At 36.7% G+C, this 25,367-nt stretch overlaps 1 protein-coding gene across 5 annotated transcripts in view; it reads left to right on the forward strand.

Annotated features, from left to right (window-relative positions):
• GLCCI1 (glucocorticoid induced 1) overlaps positions 1-24,813 on the forward strand; it is a 57,910-nt gene extending 33,097 nt beyond the window's left edge. Inside the window, exons 4-8 of one of the 5 annotated variants that reach the window (XR_012653374.1) lie at positions 4,399-4,515; positions 7,603-7,755; positions 14,643-14,853; positions 20,633-20,999; positions 21,823-21,932. Coding sequence is in view for 4 of the 5 variants with exons in the window: in XM_075049834.1 (XP_074905935.1) it covers positions 4,399-4,515; positions 7,603-7,755; positions 14,643-14,853; positions 20,633-20,753; positions 21,823-22,171 (951 nt within the window). In the remaining variant the exon portion in view is untranslated. Of the gene's footprint in view, positions 1-4,398; positions 4,516-7,602; positions 7,756-14,642; positions 14,854-20,632; positions 21,000-21,822 lie in introns of all 5 variants that reach the window. The other 4 variants (XM_075049834.1, XM_075049841.1, XM_075049850.1 and 1 more) reach the window with 4 other exon arrangements.
• The last annotated feature ends 554 nt before the right edge of the window (positions 24,814-25,367 follow it).

The raw sequence follows: 25,367 nt of genomic DNA on the forward strand, positions 1-25,367 counted from the left end.
TCTCATTAATAAGGAGTCTGTGGCTTGTTCAGCAATAGGAAGTTATCATCTTGTGTAGCCTGATTGGTAGAAATACAGCCTATTGACTGGTAAATATTAATGAGCATTTAGACAGGAATGGTGAGATGTAACATGTTCCTTCATATTAGTAGTCTGCATCTAGGTCTTTTCAAATGAAAAATGATCAGGATACTCCGATTATTTCAGTGTTGTAAAGAACTGAACTAATATGCTTATTTCTCAGATTGGTGCTGTTAGTTATATTAGACTGCATGCAGATTACAGGTGATATAGACAAGATTCATATTTATTTCAAGTACACTTTTAGCTGTAAAAATACTCAGCAAAAAATATATTTATAGAGTTTTTTCTTAACTTCTTGTTTGTTTAATAATCTATGATGGTCATCTTATAGTTGGCTGTATGACAGTAAACCATCAAGGCCGAACTGCACGTTTGTGTTCTAGATATGATATGCTGATCTTTGTGTTTTCTTGGTTTTTTTTTTTTTTTGTTGTTGGTTTTTTTATAAATGACTTTAAAGTACGTGAAGAAAAGAGTCTTCCTGATACATCAACAATATTGTAGGGAACAGTCACTGGAAGAGGAAAGGCTGAAAACTTCACTAATTTTTTTGAAATGTGCACAGATATGCTTTGTGTTCCCCCCTGCCATACAGTCATGTGAGAGTACTTGCCAAATGTGAATTAAAACATATACTTTGAAATTTATTCCTGTATGTGTTTACACCGTGTAAAGTAACAAAATAATTTTGAATAATTGTATCTGAACATTGGAAGTAGGATTCAGATTATGTTTATTCCTTGAGGAATTCCTTGATTTTCTTCTTTAGTTTTTTTATTTTCAGCTCTATCTTTTCAGAAAATACCTGTGTTGTATAATGAGAACTTTCTGCCCATCTTCAAGCTGGGTAGACAGGAGAGCGTTTGAATTGGTATACTAAAATCATTGTCACATTTTATGGATCTAAGTGCACATATGTGCAATGCTAAGGCTTTAATGTCTTCAACAACTGAATGCTTTAAAGGATACACATTAGATGTTTTTGTGACGATTTACATGTATTCCTTAATATGGTTGTGTATGCCCCATTCACCTTCATGCTCAATATTTGGGCATGTGAGGGAAATGTCCCAAACCTTTTCTGTTTTTAGCTGCCCTGATAAAATGGAGTGTTTTGCTACTGCATGTTTTTTCCCCAGCATAGCACATTATTCCTTTTCTTCCTCATCTTCCTAACTGAAATATCTGTATTGCTGCCCTGAATGGAGTTCAATATCAGTGTATTTACACCAGTGTAATGGCTGGCTTTTCAAGTCCGTGTTTTTGTGATACCAATCGCTTGGTGCTATTTTCTTTGCACAGCAAATTCCCTAGTTCATGTTAGTTGCATCAGTTGAGTGCCCAAGAGACAGGATCTGCTGCCTCTTTGAGATACTTGGTAAAACAAGTGCCATCAAGGCGTATGTTTCAGAGTCCTTCCTCACTACACAGATGCTAGGATGCATGTACCTCATACCTGTCTGCAGCTCATTTGGTTATGTTTGATGCTTTGATTGTGCTTCTTTGCTGCTTAGGAAGAAGATGAAGATAAATTTCTAGGAAGCTAGCACAGATACCTCTTCCTGTTCATAGTAGCGGCTTTATTTGAGTTTGAGATGGAAAATAATTGGCAATAAAAAGATAGTCTTGTAGAAGAAAAAAAGCTATTGGGATTTCAGGATTAGCTTTAGCAAGTGGTAGATTCACTGTGGAGTCCCCTTAGCAAAGAGATGGAACATAATTTAGTTTGGAGGTTTCTTCTGTCCATGTACTCAGTGCCACTGCCTGATTAGTGTGACTGCTCTGAAGCCAGATTGTCTGTGCTGGCAAGCCTCTGTCTCCCATGTCTGGAGGATGAGTAAGAAGTGGCGGATTCCTTTCTAGATGCACATCCTTAGTTTTGTTTTGTTGTTTTTTTTTTCTTTTTTTTGTGTCTGATGGTAACTACCACATCATGGAAAACTAGGGTCCTTCAAATTTAGGGCTAAGGACAGATGATCTGAGAAGGCATATCTATTTCTTCACTGCATTGCATGTTTGGCTTAAGTGATCATACCAGCTTCAGATACACAGTCAGATTCTTCAACAAGTTTTCATCCTTCTCTTTCTCCCCATTGACCCAAGAAGCCTTTTCTTTCTGTTACTATCAAGAACATATTGACTGCCAAAATATACATACTCTTGAGGTAGCTGAGAGAACCTCAGATTCCAGGGGTCCATGATTCCTTTCAGGATATCAGAGCTTCAAGGTTTTGGACCCTAGAGACATACCAGCCTATCAACACTCTCCCATTTAATGCTTTCACTGTCCAAATTTTACAGTGAGAGGCTGTGTTCTCAAAGATTTGCAAGCTGTTTGTGACAGTGATCAGTCAGCCAGATCTTTGAGGTGGAATTGTATAGATCTTTTTTCTTACAGCATGCTCCTGAGGAAAGCTCAGAAAGCCAGATTTCATTTAAATAAAAAAAAACAACAGGGTATTTAACTTTTGAACTAGGAGGAAGCACACAGCCTCAAGGAGAGGCAGCAGAAATGAAAGATTTATATACAGTAGTCTCCCTGTTTTCTGATTATTCTTGTAGCCAGCCATCTCAGTCCACAGCTGTCTTCTGATCTGGGTGTTGTTTTTTCTCTTCTGTTTTTAAGTTTTTAAAGGGGAAGATGAAGATTATTTGCCTGTTTTCCCCATTCTGCAACATTCTGATGTAAGACATAAATCTTTGTAGATGTATGTATACTGACCAGACTGGTTACCTGCTTGCTTCTTCATCTCTCTGTGGAGCTAGGTTTCCTAATTGCCATTACTCCTACAGGGAAAATGTGGAAGTTCTGGACAATTTTTTTTTTTTAGACATGAAGTATCTCTTCAGACTCCGTCAAAGTTTCTTCCAGTGTGGTGCCTGACTTGCACCTTTCATCAAGAGATTAGTCTCCCAGTTCTCTAAATCTAGCTCATCTGTGTTAGAAACTCAGTCATATTAGGGCTCTGTCTGTCTTGATGTATTCTACACACAGGCCCTTTTGGAAGTCTGAACTGTTTGTTGTTGAAAGATCAAAGTATTCAGCCATTTCTGAGTAGCAGTTCTCCGAATGTGGGTAACAAGCTGTGGCAAGACTTGATATGAAGCCTTAAAGGTGGATCCTTCTTTTGTGAGTGATACCAGAAACATCACAAAGAAAAGCCCATAGCCTGGAGCAAAGCTGCATCCAAACCTCTTCACCAAGCAGTGTCATCTCTGATACTGTGAAGAGGGATGTGAAGTGATTCTCTACCACAGAGTTGCTTTGCAAGAACACTAGTGATATATTTAACTACTTGGAGTTAACCACAGAGTGCGTGTACTTGTAAACTGTCACTCAGAAGGAGAGGTTACTTTCTGATGGACTGATGAAGTTCTTTGAAATATGAATTTCATGTGCATTCACTCAATTCTCCTTACTTGCCCTTCAGGTTTTTAAAAATTGTATCTCTAGCTGAGTTAAAAATGAAATGGGGCCGTGCATGCTTTGCCGTATATGCCAGTGTGCTGAGCATGAGCCCAAAGGAAAAAATTATCCGGTCTTAAGAAGTGTCTGTACCTGTTGTGTGAATTTGCACATAGTCTAAACTTCTGAGATAATGCTTATAGATGTAAATACTCTCTTTCATGTACAAATTATCCAGGAGGAATAAGGAATCCCAAAATGAAATTCTTTGGTTTCTTGTTAAGGAGCAGGTTAAATGCATAATGGCTTTAGTTGCATTTGACCTTTAAAATATGTAACTTTTGATTAGACATCTTTGCAGCAGACAGCAGAAAAGATAATTCTGTCTGCCCGAAGAAACCTGTGATAATTTAGCCTGCAGGGAAATGCTATTAAATAAGTTCTCAAAGATGAGCAATGCATATTGATTGCCAGTTGTTTGTGAAGGCTCTTTGCTTTTATGATGAATTATCACTGGAAAACTTTGGTTCGATTTAAGATCAAAGAAATTAAACTGTAGGCTTCATAGTCCCCAGTTTAAACCAGTTTTAGGCCAGAAATTGCTATGAACTGTCATTCTGACTACTTTTGTTTGCATCAGTTATTACAGTGCTTGTTTGTAAATGAGGAAGTTTAGTAATTAAACTAAGCCTGCTGTCATATTCAGGTTGGTGAATAGGGCAGATACTTTGAAGAAAGTAATAAATAGAAAGAAGCTTTAATGCTCATGCTTCAAGGGAAGGCAATCCCATATGCTTGTAAAATCCTCCAAAGAGGACTTAAAATGTCTGTGATTCACTTTATATGTGAAGATTTGAGCAGTTATCCATTCGATAACTCACTATCACGTCACCTGAACTTCTTTCCAGCAGATTGCCAAACTGAGACAGCAGCTTCAGCGCAGTAAGCAAAGTAGTCGTCACAGTAAAGAGAAAGAACGTCAGTCACCTCTCCATGGCAACCATATAGCAATCAGTCAGACTCAGGTAAGTAGATAGTTGCTTATATTAACAGCCTCCTACCTTATCAGGGTTGGGTGAATAGCCTGCTGTTTCTTCCTGTCTGTCTTGTTTTTTTCTTCTGTGGTACACTAAAATGCTTAACAACCTGATACCATTGCATCTTCACTGAAATTTATCTGATAGTTGTCATATAATAAAAGAAAGAAGGTTGCAGCAGGATAGTATCTAAAATATATTAAGATGCTGTAAAAATTCTGAGCATGGCCAGCTAAGACTGTGTTTACAGGAATACATACTTGCTTCCAAGACTAATTTCTGTGGTACACTTTCAAAAGTCTCTGCTCCTCTGGAAGGTATTTGCTTGTCAGTTTCACAACCCAATTTCATCTGAGCTGGTTAAAAAACCCATAAAAATAGAAAATAAAGAAAGTACCAAGGGTAAGTAGTCTGGATTGGCAGCCAAACAATTGATCAGTCTTTGAGCAGCAAGCAGAACACTTAACTGGCTTGTAACAAACAGACTTGTAATTCACCTTACCATGTATTCACCAGTAAAAGACAGCAATGCTGTATCACCAGAAGTTTGAGAGAAAATCTTATTTCCTTGTCCCATTTTAAGAATCTTTCTGCCTTTGCTTATTGGTCAGTTCTGGCCAGAGAGGCAATGTCCACATCACATTGAGGAAAACAATATTGTGGTGTTTACTTTCTAAAAAGAAAGTGATAGTTCACCTTGAATTTAAACTCAACTGAAATCAAGATGATGCTTGCCACAGTACCCCGTCCCTGGTGACTGGTGACTAGAGGATCTGTCACACTACAGGATGAAAGTCTCTTTCTTCATGGTTTTGTCTACGGCATACCTATTGGTTGTTATGGTAGTCCAGAATCATTGTCAGTACAGGATCCTGTCTTCTAGCATGAGAGTTTGTGGTTGCAATGGCTATGTTACAGTGCAGTTGTTAACAGTATATTTTGAGAGTTTCCATCATACTAAATGGAAAAATTGCTACAATCACCAGCTTGTTCTTGTTCCAGACACTGTGACTTACTATAAAACCTCAATTGGACATAATCTTAAGGATGCAAAATATTATGTCCAGATTATGTTGATGACCATTCTTATGTTCTATACCAATGGGCATTGTGATGACAGGATGTCTGTCCAACCATTGGTCTATGCATTTGGTATCCTCCTCTCTGAGAGGTTAAGCTCAGGCTCCTAGTCTGACAGCTTCTGTTTTCTGTTGTCTTATTACTTACCTATTTTTCAAAGTGATGTGTGAGTTTAGGCAAATTCTCATATATCTGATCTTTTTAACACTAGCCTGGCTAAGACAATTTTTGTTTTCAGGTCATTTTCCTGTTTCACAAAGTTAGAAAAAATTGCCCGTGCTCTGAGTATATCTATATTTCTCCTGTTATAAAGATGCTGACACATATGAAGAATAGCTTCGGACAAATTACCTGGCCAAATTACCTGACCATGAACCAGGTTCTCAGCAGGGTGCAATGGAGGATGCCCCATGCAGTGTCTGCTCTAGCCATTAAAAACTGCCAGTGAAATTGTAACCTAATTATGAGTTCTAAAGCTCAGGCAAGGTTCAGTCAATGACTTCGTGAACCTTAAGCCACTTGTAGAAAGGAGTTAATCATGTCTCATTTGACAGTGCAGACATTTGAGTCCTGATTAAATTTCACCTTGGATCTTTAACTTGGACCCCATGTTACTAACAGGCCACTATTTGAACTCCTGAAATGTTGGTTCTGTCATTGTATTTCCTGACTACCTTTTTAAATAGCTAGTGTTTTAGAAAGAAGAGGTTGAGCCATGGCTGATCCTTTATGTTCCTTCTTCTGTTTGGATAAAATCTTGTGGTTAAAACCTAATCTTGTGATAAAGACATACAGGAAATTTATGTTCTTCCTGAAACTTTTATGTCTCTATAACAAAGGGTCCCACTACATTTTGCATAGAAAAGGGGTTTGCTTTCCATCTCAAAGTAAGCTGTTGCAGGTACCTGTGCCACTATTTATAGTTACAGTTAGTATGACACAGACTGAAATCCACCTGGGACATATGCTTTGAAGGAACATTCATCAGTACTTGGAGCTCACTTTGTCATGGCTTGTTCAACTTTTTGATTTCTCAAGAAGGTGTTCTCTGACGAGGCCAGTGAAGTTCTTGGTTCTGGCACCATTGTGAGAAGCCATCCTGCAAGCAGTGTGTTTTGTCAGAGAACGCCTCCACACAAGTGACATGCACCTTTGGAGCTGCACATTGTGCAAGGTTCATTTGGCAAGAACTCGAAAAAAAATATTTTACATTTTTTCTTAAGCATCCTGTGATTCTATGAACAAGAGGAGAACATATATTGGGAATTTGAACATTGTTCATGGCTGTCAGCATAGGTGCATCTGTGCTGTGCAGCTGCTGCCAAGGTAAAGCTTTTGAGGTTGACTGCGCAAGATGTATGTGCACTCTTGTGAATGTTCCTGTTGGTAACAGACCTTCACTCCAGCAGGTTTTTCTGAAAACTATACTTGTATTTATTTACGTGCTTGATTCTTAAACTCAAAATGATTTCTTTTAAGACCTTTGACATAAAGTTCTGAAAAGCTATAAGCTAGTGAAATTAAAAGTTCAGAACGAATGCTTTATTTTTCATTCACTAAAACCAACCAACAGAGAATAAAAGTGCATTAAGTGAATATTTCAGTTGAGTGGTTAAGCTTTAGGAATATTACAAAATGCCTTTTGGATCCCAGTTAAACCACCAGCATCAGCACCCCGTGTACTCCCCATCCCCTTACTGCATATTCTGTAGTCTATACTTCTGGAAAGTACCTATACCTGCCTACTTACTGATAAGTGAAGTAGTAGAATGCTTTTATTATAGAACACTTCTGTGAGTTAAGTAGAGGTGATTTTAGTGGCTTTTGATTTATGCAAGCATTTCTTTTTATTTAAATTTGCCAAGTAAAGATGGTGGTCTACGTGGCAAAATTAATACACAGCTTCTTACTTTCTAGGGTTTTTTAGTACTGTTCTCAGACTTCTGTCTTTATTCCATTTTCCAACTTCAAATCATGTTGCTCTCTACCTTCTAGGCCTCTATTTCCAGATCAGTCCCTATGCCACTGTCAAACATTTCAGTGCCAAAATCAACTGTTTCACGTGTGCCGTGTAATGTAGAAGGAATAAGCCCTGAACTGGAAAAAGTATTCATTAAGGAAAACAGTGGAAAAGAAGAAGTATCCAAGGTAAGCTTATATTAATGTGTTCATGGTTGTTTTTTCTTTGTAATCTATAAACTCATGGGAAACCTTCCTCGTGAGAAACCTTCCTTGTGGCTGAAATTACAAATAATTTTCTTCAAAGAACTGTTTGTTTGAAAATTTTGTTTCAGTGTTTTAGGGTGGTGTTTGTTGGGGTTGGTTTTTTTGTTTGTTTTAAAGGGCTTCTGGCCAAACATACTTTGTCTAGAATGCCCTTTCTGTAGAGAACTTGAAAGTTTTTGTGCGAAATGCAAGTGCTTGAAAATTGAGATACATCAGGCTACAGTAGTAAGTAATTAGAGCCCAGGAGATTAATTTATTTGCTTCATTTTGCATTCTTTTTCTTAGGCAAGACTTAAGTTTCCTGTGCTATGCTCTGCTTTTTGGTTTTAATGCTTTTCTTCCATAAACTGAATGGAAGACCATTTTACTTCCATGAAACCACTGTGTTCTGTCATGGGAGATCTCCGTATGGAAATACTGACAAACGGGGCAGCTTTACTTATGTGGGAGAACTGGAACATTGGAATTGTCATTGAGGAGCACTGAAGTCCTTAGATGACACTTAAAATGTGAAATACTTGGTTTACAGCCACTGTTTCCTAAATAGCCAATGAAAATTTTCTGCTGTGGAATAAACTACTCTACTCTGTTTTTTCTAATGTGCTCTAAGATGTAGGTTCTTTTCTTGTGAATGGGCATGTAATAGCAATTCAATGTACAAGTCCAGTTATAAAACTTTAGTCAGGGGTTTAAGATTCCAAAACCTGATATTGGTAGTTGTTCATTTCAGCAGTAAACTTAAAAAGTTTTGCAATAGTCTTGGCTTCTCCAGAGACTTAGTTGTGAGGACAGAGCAGTCTTAAGAATGAAATACTGTAGTAGTAGAAGTTGTATGCTAAGTTTGCTTCCCTAAGGCTGTCTCAACCCTTTAGAAGGGGTGTGTGTTATAACAGGGGAACAAGGAAAAAACCAAACATGCAGAATGAAACAGAAGGCCCAAATCAATAAACCTTGTTGCACCACCTCGAAGAGAGTATAAAAAGGTACTTATTGCAGTGCCACCATTGATATTGCTATGACTAGGGTTGTAATCTCCTATGGTTAGAGGACATTTAATTTATTTATCAGACAAATCATCTTCACAAATGTCCTTGGGCTTTAACAGCTTATTACTTGGGATGCAGAAGTTGGTCTCCTAAGTTACTGAATGTACTGGCTCTGATCCAGCAAAACAGTTAAGCACATACTTAAGTGCATTGTTGGATTGGGGCCAGAGGTGCTCAGCAGTTTACACAACCAAGGCAATAGTGAACCCTTCCTCCAAACATCTAGCTGGGGAGAGTCTTCGGACACAAAAGAAAGTCATAAATTAGACACTGCCCTTGAAGTCAAGTCCATCTTTGTGGGCACCGGGTTGTTTCTTGCTATGCAACTGTTAATTTCTGTGAAGTCTGGTCTAGTGGGACCTAAAGTGGGACTCCTAGTACTGTCTTTGAGCTTACTAGATCTTATAGCTTACTTATGGAAGATCATAACAACAGTAATTTACTCAATCTTACTGCTGGTGAACTGTACCCTAATACAACAATTTAGCTTCTTTTTAGCCCGGGGGAGTTGGGGCAGTTAGGTTAAGGGTTAGGAATTACTGAACAAAAGATAAACCATAGGAAACCAAACTTCATTAGTTTCACTGCTAGTGAAACAATTTGTTTTTCTTTCACTTTTCTGCTATTCTTTCTTGCTGTAACATTCTGTATTTTTAGAAAGTATTTTAAAATAGTGGTCAAAGGTAGTTGATTGCTTTGGGTGATGTGTGAAGGATAAATTACTCTATAGACTTGCTTGTAAGATTGGTGTGCATCTAGATTTTCAGCTGGTTTCTTTTAACCTGTTTCCACATTTACTTCACAGTTTTAACAGTGCATGTTCAAACCTTAATTTTCATGTGAATCAATCTATCCAGCTGCATAAAACACTTGGTGCCCAATTGTGAAACTATTAATTTGCCAGGAAAGATTTGGGGAATAACGTACAACCTGCTAACAACACTGAGAAGGAATACTACTTTTATTTTGGGTGCAGCTCACTATGTAATTAAAAAAAAAAATTTTTTTTTTTCAAATTTAGGTTCTACATTAGTAGCTTTCTGTTTTCTTCCATTTCATTTCAATAACCATGTTTGGGCTGTCCCAGGTAAGATAAAATGCATTTTAGTTTTGTTAACTTTTAAAATCTTAGTCTAGTGTTCTTGAATTCTTTTCTATTAGTCTCTCATCTCTTCAGTATAAACTTGGGATTTTTTTTTTAACAAACTACTTCTTAATTCATATATTGAAATCAGACTACGTGATATATAGGACAAAAATAAGCTTAAGGTTAAAGCAGTTTTATGGATAGTTTTATGGATATTACTTGAATTACTTTTTAAATTTGGCTCCCAGTTAAAATGGGTAACCAGTGAAACTTTCCTCCCAGTTTCATACTTCCTTGCTTAGTCTTCAGATACACAAATCAGTTTAAATTATTTTTTAGACTTGTTTTTTGGTTTTGTAGGGTATGATGTTACATACTTTCTGTTTTCCCTTTTGCTGACTTGAATTTTTGTTATCCTACTTCTTAAAAAATATATATAAATTGATTTGGAATACGTCTTCTGTCTTCTCTCATGCTGACTTAGTTCTGTTAGTTTTTTGAAACGCTCTTTGCTTTTTTAAATAATATTTTAATGATAGTAGAAATTGTACTTGTGAAATACAGTTACTTATAAAAGTAAAAATAATTACTGTAGACATAAGTCTTGTTATTTTTGCGTTTCACAAAGATAGTTGATGATGCAGTGATGTCATTATGTCACTAACTTAATAATCTAGTTGAACATAACTCTTAGAGGGGTTGCATTGTAAGTGGTCAAAACATTCCAAATATTTCATTCTTTTTAGTTTAGCCATGTATGTGTATATTTTTTCAGATCATTCATCTTGCTTGCTTAGATGAAGGTGTTCTCTTTTTTTCTTTCGTAGAACTAAGTTAAAGTTGGCTTTTTTGAGTCACTTCTTAATCACCTCTTTTTCCTCAGATTTATTAATAAACTTTAATTCATTTTCTAATGCATTTATTCAAAGATCCTGAATATATTTTCCTTCCTCTTTTATAACTTGTTGACTAGCTTTTCAGGAAGTTGTGATGGTGTGTCTCTGTTCCCACTATGCCTTGTAAGAGGGAATCAGCTTTTTGTGAAATTGTGACAGGCTTCTGTTCTTTGTTCCACTGTGACTTCACAACACAAATGTTGCAGACTTTGGTACAATAAGATGATGGACTTATTGTAGGGAGTGGGGGGTAAGAATTCTTACAGAATACATTCTGAAAGTAATGAAAAGTGCCTTGTAGCAGGACATGGACATGTTCATGGGCCTTCTATTAAGGAAAAAATATTACTGTAACTATCTTTCAAGTATACCATAAGTCATTAGAAGTGAAGCAATTTTGATGGACTATCAAACAATATAAGTAAAATGATTAAAGTGTTTCTTCTTTGATTTCTAATGCTTCTGGAAGTAGATAGCAAGATGGTTTTAAGTACCTATCAGAAAACTTAATCCTGTAATAAATTTGCACAGATGCAGGTGATCCTTACTTAAATCTTCATATCCTTCATCTGAAAAGTCTGTTTTTTTCCAAGTGTTCCTTCTCAGGACACTTTATGGTTTTTTGCACTTGCACCTTATCTAATGCATCGATGACTTCATTGATGATAGAAGGAAGAAGCACTTTCCTATGTCTGCCTTTGTGTTCCAGTCTAGAGAACAGTTTTAAAATCAAAAGCATGGAATGCTTTGCTCTCAAGATGTTGCCTCCCAAATAGATGTAAGGCTTATGAAGAACACATTATTTTTAAGGCTTCTATTGGTATATTCTACCATAGTAGCATTCCTGATGATACTAAGTAGGGTGGTAGTGGTTTTTTTCCAGCAAAAAGATTGATACTGAAAACAATGTGGTGAATTTTAACAGTGTATTGAGAAATGCTTGCTGTTGTCAAATTGAGCATTTCCCTACCTTTGCAGGGAGATGAGGGTAGTATGTAACTGTGTCCAAGAACATGCTGTCCTATAGGGGTTGGCAGGTGTCCCGTCAAAATGCATTTGGCATAAGGTTAGTACATGACTGGATACTCTTGGAGAAAAGAACCCAAACAACAACAAACAACCCCCAAACCCAGCATATAGAATGCAGTAATTTCTAGTTGGTTCCCATGCACTGAGGATTATGAAAACTAATAGCAGCTGTACCAAATTAGTTACCTGATTTCTTATGTTGTAATGTTGTGAGGACTTCAGTTTTTAGAATAGTTTAGGCATGGCTCATGGAAAGTAACTTCTACAATACTTGTTTATGTTGATCAGGTTTAATACATATAAAAAATTGAATACTTTCTGTTGATATTTTCATGAAGTTTTTTGCACTTGTCAAAATTTGGATTCAATAGTAAGGAAAAGATAAATACAGAAGCACAGTAATCTGAAATATTTGCTGGCATTTTCTATGCCTTAGAAGTTATTTTACTTGGAAAGAGTGGTAAATATTGAACTTTTTCTACTTGTGTGTATATTTAAAGGCACGTCTAAAAATATGGAAAACTTTTTGTACTTCGGTTTTTAATTCAGTGGAGGTTGAAATACATGATTTGGGATATACTACATAAGACTACATTACATTGTTCCTCCAGGTCTGGAAGAAGATCTGTGTTATCCTGAAGTCTTTAATTATGTGATCACTTACTGGTTTTTTCCCTCCCTGGAATCCTTGCTTTACCTGTTACGTACAACATAGTATATGCACTTAACAAGTAGCTGTTTGGTGTTCTTGTTTTCTCCTCATTAGATATGTGTCCTAATGCTCACTATTAAACCTTGCTTTGAAGTCAGAAATCTGAGTTTCTTCCTGGGGTTTTGCTTCTATATAATAGGAGAGTGTCTGAAATTTTGTTCTTTTTATCACACCTGTGTGAGAAGAAAGATGATATTATATACACTTTATGGATGGAGAAACACAAATCCATCAGGTTTCTATAATGTGATTCTTCAGGTAACTCAGGATACTGCATGCCATTTTAGGAGTTTAAAGTGTAGCTCCCATAGTCTCCTCCTGCATCTGTGAACATTGAAGACCTTTGCAAATCAGTCCTATATGACTAAGCATCCAGAAAAGATATCATAAAAGAGAGAGGTTGGTTCAAATGACTTCCTGGCATCTTATAGAATTTTTGTGGCAGAGATGGAAAATAAAAATGCTGTTCTGTATGGCAGTTATTTTTTTGGTTATGTTAATTGTGAGACTGTTTTCTTTCCACAGCTTCAGTCTTGTTTTCTACCTCTCTTCTGTCTGTGTAACAAATGATATAATGCTTCAGGTCTATCTTGTGCATTGAATGAGTCATGGCCTGTTGGGGGTGATGGGAATAGCAACATGTAGTCATGTTGTAACACATAGGCAATGTGAACTGAGCTGTTGGAACAGACCACACAGCTGTGTCCAAATTTTTCAGCATTTGATGTAGCAACTGTAATGTTCTCTTTATAGTGTGTTTCTTTGCTCTTAATTGAAATGTGAAATGGTATTAACTGGAAGGCTCATAAGAAGAAATGGATCTTCCTGTTCTGCCATGTCTGCCTCTTTGTATAATATGTGGTGGTTTTCTGGATAAGACTATTGCTGAAAAGGAGAGAATGCGATACTCGGTGAATAGGTTTTATGTCCTCATTGATAGCAAAAGTGTTGGGTTGAATTTTAGACTCTGGAACAAGCTGTTACAGTTTTGGAATATATGAAGAAGAAGGCGGCAATCAAATAAAAATGTTCACTTGAAGTGAGAAGGAAAAAGACATTATTTTTTTGTAGCTAGAACATTTAAGCTGTTCTCTATGGCTTGAATACAGTCCTCACTGAAGTGAGGATAAAAATGGTATTTAAAACTTGCAGGCATTTTTTTCCCCTTCCCTTTTAAGCAAAACTGTAATTCTCATTTGATTTCTTACATTTAAAGCAGTGCTGTCTTTATGATAAAACTAATTTTCCACCGGGAAGGACAAGTAAGTAGAGCGTGCCAGTCTACTACTGTGAACATGTCTACGCAGTATATTGCAGAACGGAATGCAAGATCACTCTGGCCGGTGCCAACTAGGCTGATAGGAGCAGGCAGTGCTTACTAGCTTTAGTTCAAGACAAAGCTTGTGAACCTTGTATAAGCCTGTGCATCATCTACTTAGTTGCCATTTTGTTAGAGGTCACCTATAGAAGTGAAGGATGGAATGTAGAGGTGTGCTAGAAAATGACAACTTACTGGCAAAAACTTGGATGGTTTCAGTTATAATTGTAATTCAGTTGGTGTTACAGCAATAGTATGCCATTGTATTTGACGTTTTCTACTTTCCCTTTTATCCAAATGTGATCTCTGTCAGGGTACTTGTTTTACTTTCAAAGTAACAGTGACCTTTATTGAAAATTGTATTACTAAGTATAATTAGAGATCTATTTGTTGGGGAGGTTTGCTTTTTTAAACTATCATTAAGAAATGTAAAAATGTAATGCTAGCATGTGTTGAAGTGCATTCTGGTGTTAACTTTGCATTAAAAGGATATAGTTGGCTTGGAACATCTGCACATTGTCCCACCATTCAGAGTAATTAATGTATGTTGTGTCCATTACAGATTGCGTTATTTTCTTGTGTAAAATTGGTTCTTTCAAAAGTGGCTTGTTTGCTGTTCTTAAGGCCTCACCTCATTACTTCAGTTATGAGTGCTACAGGCTGACACTGCTTAGGAGTTTGATCTTTTCTCTGTAACCTGAATTGCTTGTTTCTCTTGCAGCCTTTGGATATCCCTGATGGTCGAAGGGCCCCATTACCTGCTCACTATCGTAGTAGTAGTACACGAAGCATTGACACTCAGACTCCGTCTGTCCAGGAGCGCAGCAGCAGCTGCAGCAGTCATTCACCATGTGTCTCTCCCTTTTGCCCTCCTGAATCTCAGGATGGGAGTCCTTGCTCAACAGAAGATTTACTCTATGACCGTGATAAAGGTGAGAGTAGAATGGCCCGCCTTTACCTATGGGAGGCATGTGATGTCCTGCTTTTACAACTACCTTCATTTTACTCATTACATCAGTTTTTGTTTTTGTTCGATGGTTGTGGAGGGATTGAGGATTTATCTTAAAATTGGTTTTGTTTGTTTACATATCTTTTTCCCTCTTGTTTGTGAAACTTCACAAACATCTTCCATAAATACGTCAGAGGAGCACAGCAAACAGTCTTAACTATTTATGAAGATTCTAACGTGAAGAATTCAGACTGTAACATGTTTATGTTTAAAAAAGGTTTCCATAAGGTTTGTGGTAGACTATATATTCTTCATGGGTGATCAAAATGGTGATGATGAAGTTTTGGACTGCTTTTAAAAGTACTCTGCTTCTGAACCCGTATATTCCACTTGAAGTTACTTGGTGAGGAGCTCAGATATGAGTTTGAACAATCTGATGGAGAGTAATTACTTCTCTGTGTACATTTCCTAACAACCCAAACTTTCTGAATAATTTATGTGTTTATATGTCAATATCCTGCATTTTTTTCAAAGTCTGTAAAATGTCATTTGGTTTTGTAGAGGGAGTAAACGGGAGTTTCAGTAATTAAGAGTTACTGACAGAACATGTAGTATGAAAATATAGGCACCAGTGTAAAAAGACTGGTTTTGGACGATTGTTTACTAATGAAATTATGCTTGGGCTTCTGGTCAGCTAGCTGGAAACATGGACTTTAGTTTGGAGGGATGCAGGGTTTGGGTAAAACATGCAAGCTGAGAGTAGTAAGTTTCACAGAGGAAATGAAAACTTTTCAGATTTAGCATAGATTTACTAATGAGCTAAAGATAGCAGTATTTTGAGGTTATAAGTAAGGTTAACCTTTTTCTGTATATATTCTCTATTTAATAATTCTTAAAGTAATTTGGGAATAAGATTGGGGAAGGCAGCAGGAGAAATACTAGCTTTTCGTGGTTTCTGAAAAATATTGCTTTCCCATCTTGGATTTATAAGGAAGTAGTGGAAAACAAATCCACTTGACCAAATCCTAAATTCGGGCTGTGTGTGTGCATGTATGTAAGTTAACAACATCAAAGTAACAGTCTTAACTCAACATAATAGTTGGCCATGCTCCAAAAATAACAGATATTAGCCCGCCCCTTCTCTTTCTTATAGTATGCATGCGAATTGTAATGTGTTGTCAAGACTGAATCACTATAGACACATCCACTAAAGTATTAGCACACAAGGAAATGTCTTGACAGGTAGATTTGTTCATATGTGTCCAGATAACAAATACAAGTTAAAAAGCAAGGAAATGAAAAGAATAATTCCTTCTGCAGTTAGTACTCAGTTAACACAGTAATTGGAATTTTCAGCGGTACTTTATTGACAGTAGCGAGTGAAGACAGTTTGAGATGGTCCATCTAATCTTCTTAATGCTTTTCAAGGATTTTTGTCTCCTGTCTTGGATTTTTTGAACAGCAAATTAGAATAAAATTTATTGCTGAGCTTCACAATGAGTAGATATGTATTCGTGGATTTTGGTTTTAAGACTGGCTTTAATGCTAGGTTTGGGAGTCTACAAAAAGTCTGCTTTAGTAGTAGCATATAGGTGACGGTGATAAAGAGCAAGCTTTGTAAAGTGAATATAATGGCATTTTTGAATTAATTAAAGTACTTAATACTGTGCTTATGAAAGATAGAAGCTGGAACTGCTCATCACAACTTTGTTCTAGTTAGAAACTACAAAAGCATGTAGCAGTTTTCCAAGAGAAAGTAATTTGTTCAGAGGTTGTAAAAGTACAATCAGAAAGGTACCTTTTACTCTCAGATCATTAAGACCCCACAGGCCAGTTGTTCTGAATAAGATGTTATCTTCAAAATAGTTAAATTACCAATAAATTAGGGATATAGGTAGAAATTATAAGAGAGTAGCAAGTTTTGAGAGACAGTTTATTAATATTGTTGTGGCTGTTAACTGCATTATAAAACAAAACTCACAAAGTTTTTCACACCTTCATTTTAAAGGTTTTTGTGATGCTGGAATAAAACTTGTGAGTTTGCTTTGAGGCCTGTTAAGTTTTGAAAAATGCATTGTATAGCCAAATGTAGACATTTTAAACTCAAGATATTCTTCTGTTGCTTTTCTCAAGTTGAGTTTTTATTTTCCTCTCTATGGGGAATAACTTGGCTTTACCATTAAAAAATATAATTACCAGCTTTATGAATGCTCCTGAGTGTGTTGCTGAATAGGAAAGGAAGGTTAGTAGTTTGACTGAGACATGAGCAGTGAGAGGAGCCAGCACTCTGTACAGACACAGCGCTGCTTTACATTTCTAAAGCATCTTTTATTTCTTGTGCAAAGCTGTGCTTTGGCCTGAGGCCCTCACAGCTGCTCTTTGGACTGTATCAGCTGTTTGGTTTACATTTCTGCAAGAAGCTGCTGAATCTATTGAATTTTTCAAAAGAAAGTGAAAGCTAAGTTTCAGAAAAGGCCCACAATACTGCTCCGAACAGAGCAGTGATACTAAATGGTATTGATTAGAGCAGAGAAGGAAGGGTGGGAGAGCAGGTATTTTAATGGCATCTGGCTTTATGAATCTGTTTTCAAGTATCAGCCTATTGCAAGGTAAGTGACTGCCTTGCTGCATTAAAGCTACAGGTTTCATTAGATCTGTTTTATGATAACTCTGGTCCATGAGGCTATAATTCACGGTTTTACGTAGCAGTTGTGACAGAGGTAAAGTTCAAAGGCATCCTAAGGTATAAGCAGATGAAATTTGGGGATTTTGTACAAAAATAGATAGTATAACCTGTTTCTCAGGGATTTTCATTAGGTGCTTTTGTGTAGCATTGTGTATTCCCACTGTTGCTAGCAGGCTGTTACAAGCAACATGTTCATGAAGATGAACTGAAGATACTTTTTAACTTCTGGGCATCTGATTCATAGTTCTTAAAATGAAAAGTGTATGTAAAGTCTTTGGATAATCTTAAGAAATGAAGGTATTTTTGAACCTATCTATCTAAACAAATCCCAAGGCTCACTGGCAAAATTTCTTATTTCCCTTGTTTTGTTACTCAAAAAATTATTTTACAGATTCTTTTTTAGTTTGCCTCCTTTGTTGCTCTAATATGCAAGCTGAAATTTGTGGTATTAAGTCTTCTGGTTAAAATAGTATTTTTAGTGTTCAATCACAACCTTAAACATTTTCTAGATACCAGAATATATCCATTTTGAATATTTATGTTTAGAAATTCTGTGTAATAAGGCTCCATATTGTCTGCTATGTGGTTATGGTAACAAAACTTGCTTTAAAGGTTACATCTGTTAATCTTCAATCATTGTCATCTTAATGAAATTTGATTAGGTGACTGAAATATGCCAGCAAAGCACACCCTACTGGTGGAAGCGTGGAAGATGCAGACATGTCCTCTGACATGAAGGCTCATGCATTGCAGCCTCTGAGACAGTAAAAAGATGTGTTAATAGCACAGTTTGAGAATACACATTTGCAGTGTCATTAAGGACTAATAAGGTCAGTTTAGCACTTAAGAGCTTACAGAATACACAAGTGGAAACTGGCTTAAGCTGTAAGTTCCACCTCTTGTCACTTTAGCTCATGGCCTGTTTTCCCAGTACCCTTCCGTTCTCACATTGCTGCTGTACGTGTAGAACCAACACCAAGCTTGTATAGGTGAGCCTCCTAATAACCACATGTATTTTTCAAATAGTAGTGTGGTGTGCGTTTGGTCAAAATGAAAAGCTAACAACTTAGTAAACTTTAAAAATCAGGGAGGGTAAAGACAGGAACAGATGGTTGAATCATACAATATAATTTTTTTTTTTACTTGTTTAACAGCTGTCTTATACAGAAAGTTTCAGCCAGACAGGGCTAAATAAACCAAAAACTTGATTGAAAACTGAACTGGCTAGACAAGACTCTGAATCTTCCAAGAACTGACTTAACTTTGAATTCCGTTCGATTCTTTCCTTGGATGTACTTCCACGGTTTTCCACTATTTCGTGGAATGAACAGTAGCACATTTTATGTCTCAAGTTTTTTAAATAGAAACTTGGATCTTCAATTTTAAATATTAGAAGGAGGAAACAAACTGTCTGGGTTCTGTTAATGATTTCTGTGTTTGGAATGAGCTGTGTGGGCCAACAGTGGAAAGATGCCAACAGGACCATCATGCTCCCAGCTTGGCAAATATCTGCATTGTCTCTAAGCTTTTTCTGCCTTCATACAGTTAACACCTAAAATTCTGTAAATAGAAGTTCTGTGTTTACTCTACAGCAGGAAAGAGCTGAATAATCAATACACTGCTGAGGTTCACTTCAACTGTGTTTTCTTCTCATATCTTTCATAGTAAATTTCCAAAGGGAGGTGTGACATTGAAGTTGATTTGTGTCTTGTTATAAGAGGAAGCAGAGACGTTTCAAAACCTCTAATGATTAGCCTTTGTATTTGAGTCACAAAAGTTTATGTAGTTACTGTTTGCAAGCTGTTAAAGGCAACTTTGTATGCTTTAGTGAATCTAGATCATAGTGCTTGAAGGTTTGGTTGGTTTTCCACTGTTGCTGAAAAGGCACACATGAACAACAGCAGAATAAACAAAGGTATCTGAGTTAAAAATGGTCAGGTACCCTGCATCTGTGGAAAGATGCAAAAGGAGCTAAAGCAAGAGCAGTTATTTCTCTCCAAATAAGGTGTGTTTGTAAGTTGGGGGATCCTCTTTAACCTTGCCATTTAATTTTATTTTATTTTTTTAATTGTAAGCCCAAGCAGAGAATAGGGAGCCACTAATACTAGCCTGAGGTAGATGTTGCTCTTTGAAAAGGTAGAAGCCACTGCGGAAAGCTAATTTTCTGTGAGTAATTATTTTTGTACATACTCTATTTCCTTAATGCATTGAATATCATGTTGTCAAGATGAGTGTTTAAAGTGAACCTTTTCATAGTCTTTATTTTTCAAACTTTTGTGCTTGTCACTACCAGAGTTGAGCCTTCTCTCTTATATTTTCTGACACGTAAAAGAAATCAGCCTATTGCCTTGTGTCCTAGATCTGCACACCTTTAGTTCTAAGTGTGTCTAGTAAAATATACACTGATAGCTAGAGTTACAAAGAATACCTATATCATATAGGTAGTAGTGATGAGAGAATTGAATTGTGGAAACTTTATTTTGAATACCGAAACAACTTCACAATCATGAAGCCAGGAAGGTAGGACACTGTAATGATGAAGTTTCAGTACCTGTGTTACAAACATGCTTTGTTTCTTTGCAACTTCTGAACTATTCATGAGACTGAGGTCAATATTCCAGTGAAGAATTATGTTTTGAAATAAGATGCATGCTGTATACACACATTTTCAATAACTGTGTTTATACAGTGAGAAGGTGTATTATCATTACCACTCATAAGTCTTCTGCATGTATTATGCATATTACCTTGTTCATTTGTGTTTTTTGAAGTACATAATAAAGAACGTATTTGTTTCCAGGATCACAGCTCTGCTTTGTTCTGATTGCAGTGTTCTGGATAAAAATATCCTCCTGTTATGTGTTGTTATGTGATAGATTACTGCTGCACTGAAGCTTTTATTCAGAAGAAATGTGCTATACAAGGGTGTTAGAAATAGCCTGCAATAAAGGAAGCTTTGTGGTAGAAGCAAACCGGCATAGTGGCTAAATTGTGAAAAAAGGCATCTTGTTTGGAAATCGAATTTAATTAAAAAGCACTCTCAATCTCTAGTAATATAACTGCTTTAAATTTTCAGACAGTGGGAGTAGCTCACCGTTGCCCAAGTATGCCTCATCTCCCAAACCAAACAACAGCTACATGTTCAAACGAGAGCCCCCAGAGGGATGTGAGCGAGTGAAGGTCTTTGAGGAAATGTCGTAAGTAATGCCTTTTATATCAGCTGGTATCTGCAAAGCAGTAAACCTGTTTACTGAGCCTATTCGACTGCAGATGAATAAACTATTCCAGCTGATGAGTTTTTCAGGAGCAAACTATTCTTAGAGTTTGTACAGAAGAGAAGTTGAAGTGTTCACATTGGTTTGAAGAGGAAATGGAGTCTTTTATGCTTGAACTCTTTTTGTGCATTTGTAAAAGGCAACAAAAATCCAAGCAGAAAAGATAAGGTACATTTAATTTCCTAAGCATTTATAAAACTCTTCCCATATATTTTTTATTAACTTTTTAGAATGTTCGTGGCTTAAAAAAAACCTCTCGTCATAATTCTCCACCAGTTTCAAGCGTAGGTTATGTTTTGATACGTATAAAACATATAAAATGGAATGAAACACATGTAAAGTGTTTCTAGATGGTAGTATACTTATGGCATAGACTTCGCTCAATATTTTTGCTGAGCAAGAAATGGGAAATTAAACTCTCGGACATCATGTCTTTTTCCCCTAGACCCAGCAGTATTTGAGCACATGCTGTCGAGGTTGCATGCTTAGCTCCTGTGGATGAAAGAATAAAGGAGGGGACATTTCTTGCTCTAACAGCATTCATTCCCTGCTGGATGTTGAAGGAGCAATGTTGGGTTGTGGAGGAAGCCTCCAGACAAATTATGGAATATGGGAAAGGAGAGGTCTGTTTCATGGAGGTTCTCAAAGGGTTTTAATATGACTAAATGTGGTGTTGCTGCATTGTTTTTATTAAAGAAGAATTTGTGCCATTCTAAATTACCTCGGCACTTTTTCATGTGCATATGTACTGCAGATTTTTCTTGCTGGAAGTTGCATGTTTATCCAGTAATTATCAAGTCATTTTTGTGACGGTACTATTTTTAATGCTGTGGATCAGTTAGCTGACTACCAATATGGAAGATGTTTGCCCCTCTGTCCAATTAATCCCATTCCTTGTCATTCACATTTTAGCAACGTGTAGAACCACAAAGTTCATGACGTATAAAACGTCTTGGTTGGCCAGGTATATAACCTTTTTTTTTTGTTGTAGGTCTCGTCAGCCTGTCTCAGCCCCTCTCTTTTCATGTCCTGACAAAAACAAGGTTAATTTCATCCCAACCGGATCAGCTTTCTGTCCTGTAAAACTTCTGGGCCCCCTCCTTCCTGCTTCAGACCTGACGCTGAAGAACTCTCCAAACTCTGGTCAAAGCACAGCTTTGAGCACCCTGACTGTTGAGCAGCTTTCCTCTCGGGTCTCTTTCTCATCTCTGTCAGATGACACCAGCACAATGGACTCCACAGAGGTCCCGGTACAGCAACCGTCCCAACAGCAGCAGCCGATTTTGCAAGAAATTCAGACTGAAGACCATTCCTCTTCTCAGAGCTACGTGCTAATCTAGACCAAGGTGGAGCAGGCCTCTGCCCTGAAACAAGGATTGAGGAGATAATAGTTCAGATACATCTGCATGAGGTGGCAACCTTTCAGAACAACACGGAATACTTAGCAGCATTCAAAAAAATATCTTGACGCTGTTCTTGGCAGGGACAGAATTCATAGTCAGCATTTTTTGTGAGAAAGCAGTAATGCCTGCAGAATCCATATATCATTAAGCGTTTTAAGTGGAGACTATGCATTTCATAGTATGTTTGACCAGATTAGTACTGTGTCCTGTGTTCTGTTTCAAATTCTACAGTATAAATAAGCTCTATATATATATAAAAAAAAAAGTTGCCTGTCTGAATAGAAAATGTCTTGCTGTGTTGTGTCCTATGGAAAATACTGTACTTCAGGATTATGTTTACAATTGATCCAGGTGTTTATGTTTCTAACTTCTGTAATACACACAATGCAAAAAAAAAAAAAAAAAAAAAATGGCCACAACAGTTGCACAGTGCCCACCCTATGGCCTAGCTTCAGGTACTTCTCTCGAAGTGTAAACTCAGGTAACTTGGAATGTATATCATATTGGGATATAAAATATTTTACAGCTACAAAGCTAAAGAGGGAACATCACTCTTTTGCCTTTCCTTATTTTATGCATTAATATTTCCTCATTACATTCCACTTTCTTGGAATAAGTGCATTCAGATCCAGGAGAACGATGACCCTGGACATGGGTGAACATGAGGAGAACCAGCAAATCTGTGATGTATATCACTTTGTCATGTGCTTACAAGTAAAACAACCGTTGCATTTACTGTCATTTCAATATATGTAAAAATGTGGCATTTAAAGGTTTCAGGTGTTGCTCAGTTAATGACTGTTAAACTGTTGCAAATAAAGTGTTCAGTACTAGGCTGTACATGAGAAACATTCCACGTTGTGTATGAGAGGATTTTGAAAGACAAGAATGTTTTTGTTCAAGGACAGAAATTGTTTCAGGTTTCACAGGGGGTGATGGGGATTTCCTCTCACGTTCTTGTTGGCAGTTAAGGATGTGAAATGCTACTGTTACCGTCTAAAAGTCAAATTAATGTTTAGTTTCTCTTTTGGAAATGTTCATTCATTTGCTGGTTGGATATAGGTTTTCAGATTTTGTCAAGCAGTGTTAGATGAGCAGCATTTTATTTATGTAGTGAGTAATTGTGTTTGGATTAAAGTCCAAAAGTAGCAAGTGGGTGTTCTAAGAGGGGTGGGGAAAACAATAGTTTTAAGTTCATGTTACTTAATCAAAGCTTCTCCCGTAACTTTCAGTTACTTAAGTTGTGTGTGTAAAAGTGTGTTTTCCCCCCTTCTTAAGTGTGAATAAAAAAAAAAAATCCTTGTAAAATAATCCTGGTTTTGCAGGCTGGACACTTTCTCAAAATAGTACACGGCAAGAATGGGTTAGTGATGCTCTTCTATTGTACTGGAACAAGAGGAGCATTGCTTTCAGAGATAATTTCCTGTGATACAAAGAGGACCCTAAAGGCAAAATAAACTTGTTCTTGCTCCATTGCTTTCAGCTCAGTGGAACTACATTTATGCTGTCTGCTCCTAAGAGAATAAGGTTCACCTTTTCCAGGAATTGAAGAGATTAGTAGCCTGCAGCTACTGAGCATTTAAACTTGCTCCATTATGGTTTTTTCTTCTTTTGAAGATGAGATTGGAGGGGGGTGAGAGTGAGCCACCAATAACTACTCACTAAATATGTGCTTTCTTTGGAGATAAAGCATTGTTTCCTTTTTATTACTGAGTTTTTGTTAATACTATCTTACAAGATGGAATTTGCAGCCTATAAAATGGTCACTGTTTTTTGACTCCCCTTGCAGAAAATATAGAAGGAGAGAGAGGTCTGTCTCTAACCATTTTCGTGTGAAAAACCTTCTTGCAACACAGCAGCCATCTTTAACCCTACTAATCTCAGGCCTAGGTGAAAACACTATATATTTTATAGACCGAAGATAAAGGGGAGAAAATACTCGTGATGTAAGTATCGATTCCTTTTAATATTTTTCTTTCTAGATTAACATTGCAGTATGATGACCTTTTTATGCTCTGGTTATGTCCAGATAAGAAATTGTAGTCTCAGTTATTGGTGTTAGGTTACCAGGGGATACGATGAGTGCTTTTTAGATCAGTGATGAACTCTGTACAATATTTGCAATGCCATTACATGTTGTTCTTATTTTTTCCATGAGAAACTAAATATTAATTACATTGCACATTTGTTCTTAGCAGATTTGAAGGTTTTGAACCAAATGTGTTAAAGCTAATGCTTTGCCATGTAAATTTCCCAGCAGTTATCGCAATTGTATTCTACATCCAGCTGTAGAAATTTGTCAAATATTGTTTAAAGTTTTGTACATAGTTGTACTGTTATTTCTAGCCACTGTGCTGAACAGTATTCAAGTTATCACACAATATTGCTTTACACAAGGAAATGTGTGGCTTTCGTTTTGTATTTTTTTTTCGGTATAGAAGTTCCTGTGTCTTATTTAAATAAAAATTATAGTTAAGAAAAAGTGGTGGGAACGACACACAAAAGCAGTGGTTTGTTTATTTGTTTCGGAAACTGTATGAAACACCATAGAATGAGATTAAAGTTTAATATTGTTCCAAATTCACATCTAGAATAATGTCAACCATGTATCTTTATGACTAGTATGCTATGTCTTCCAGAACAAGATAATCTCTTACCTTTTGATTTTTGCATAATGCTGTTCTAGGGAGGGGGAAAAACTAAAAATAGCTGAATGCTTAAATATGCTTAAAAATAGCATATTTTATTTCTGCATATAATGAGGTTTTTCTTTCTTCAGAGTATAGGAAAAAAAAATCAGTTATGCGTTATGGGAAGCTGTGTATCCACTGCTGTGTTTGTGGTATAGCTAATATCAAGTTATCTGTTGAAAATTATGAAAGCCATTAGACGTTTCACTATGTGAAACTAAACTAAACCCCTAAAGGATGTGGTATAAATCTACTGACAGTCTTGGTTTCATGTTATTCTGTATGAGTCAAGTGATTGTCATTTGAATTGCAGAATAATTCTTTCCAGATGGGGGGTGAGGGGGAGGGAGGAGGAAAGAAGAATAATATTTAAATACATGTAAATCCTCCAAAGTCAGTGTTTACTGAAGAACACTATGGCAATAACCATCAAGAATGGTTTA

The sequence above is a fragment of the Buteo buteo genome, chromosome 2, assembly GCF_964188355.1.
Source record: "Buteo buteo chromosome 2, bButBut1.hap1.1, whole genome shotgun sequence".
Lineage (NCBI taxonomy): Eukaryota > Metazoa > Chordata > Aves > Accipitriformes > Accipitridae > Buteo > Buteo buteo.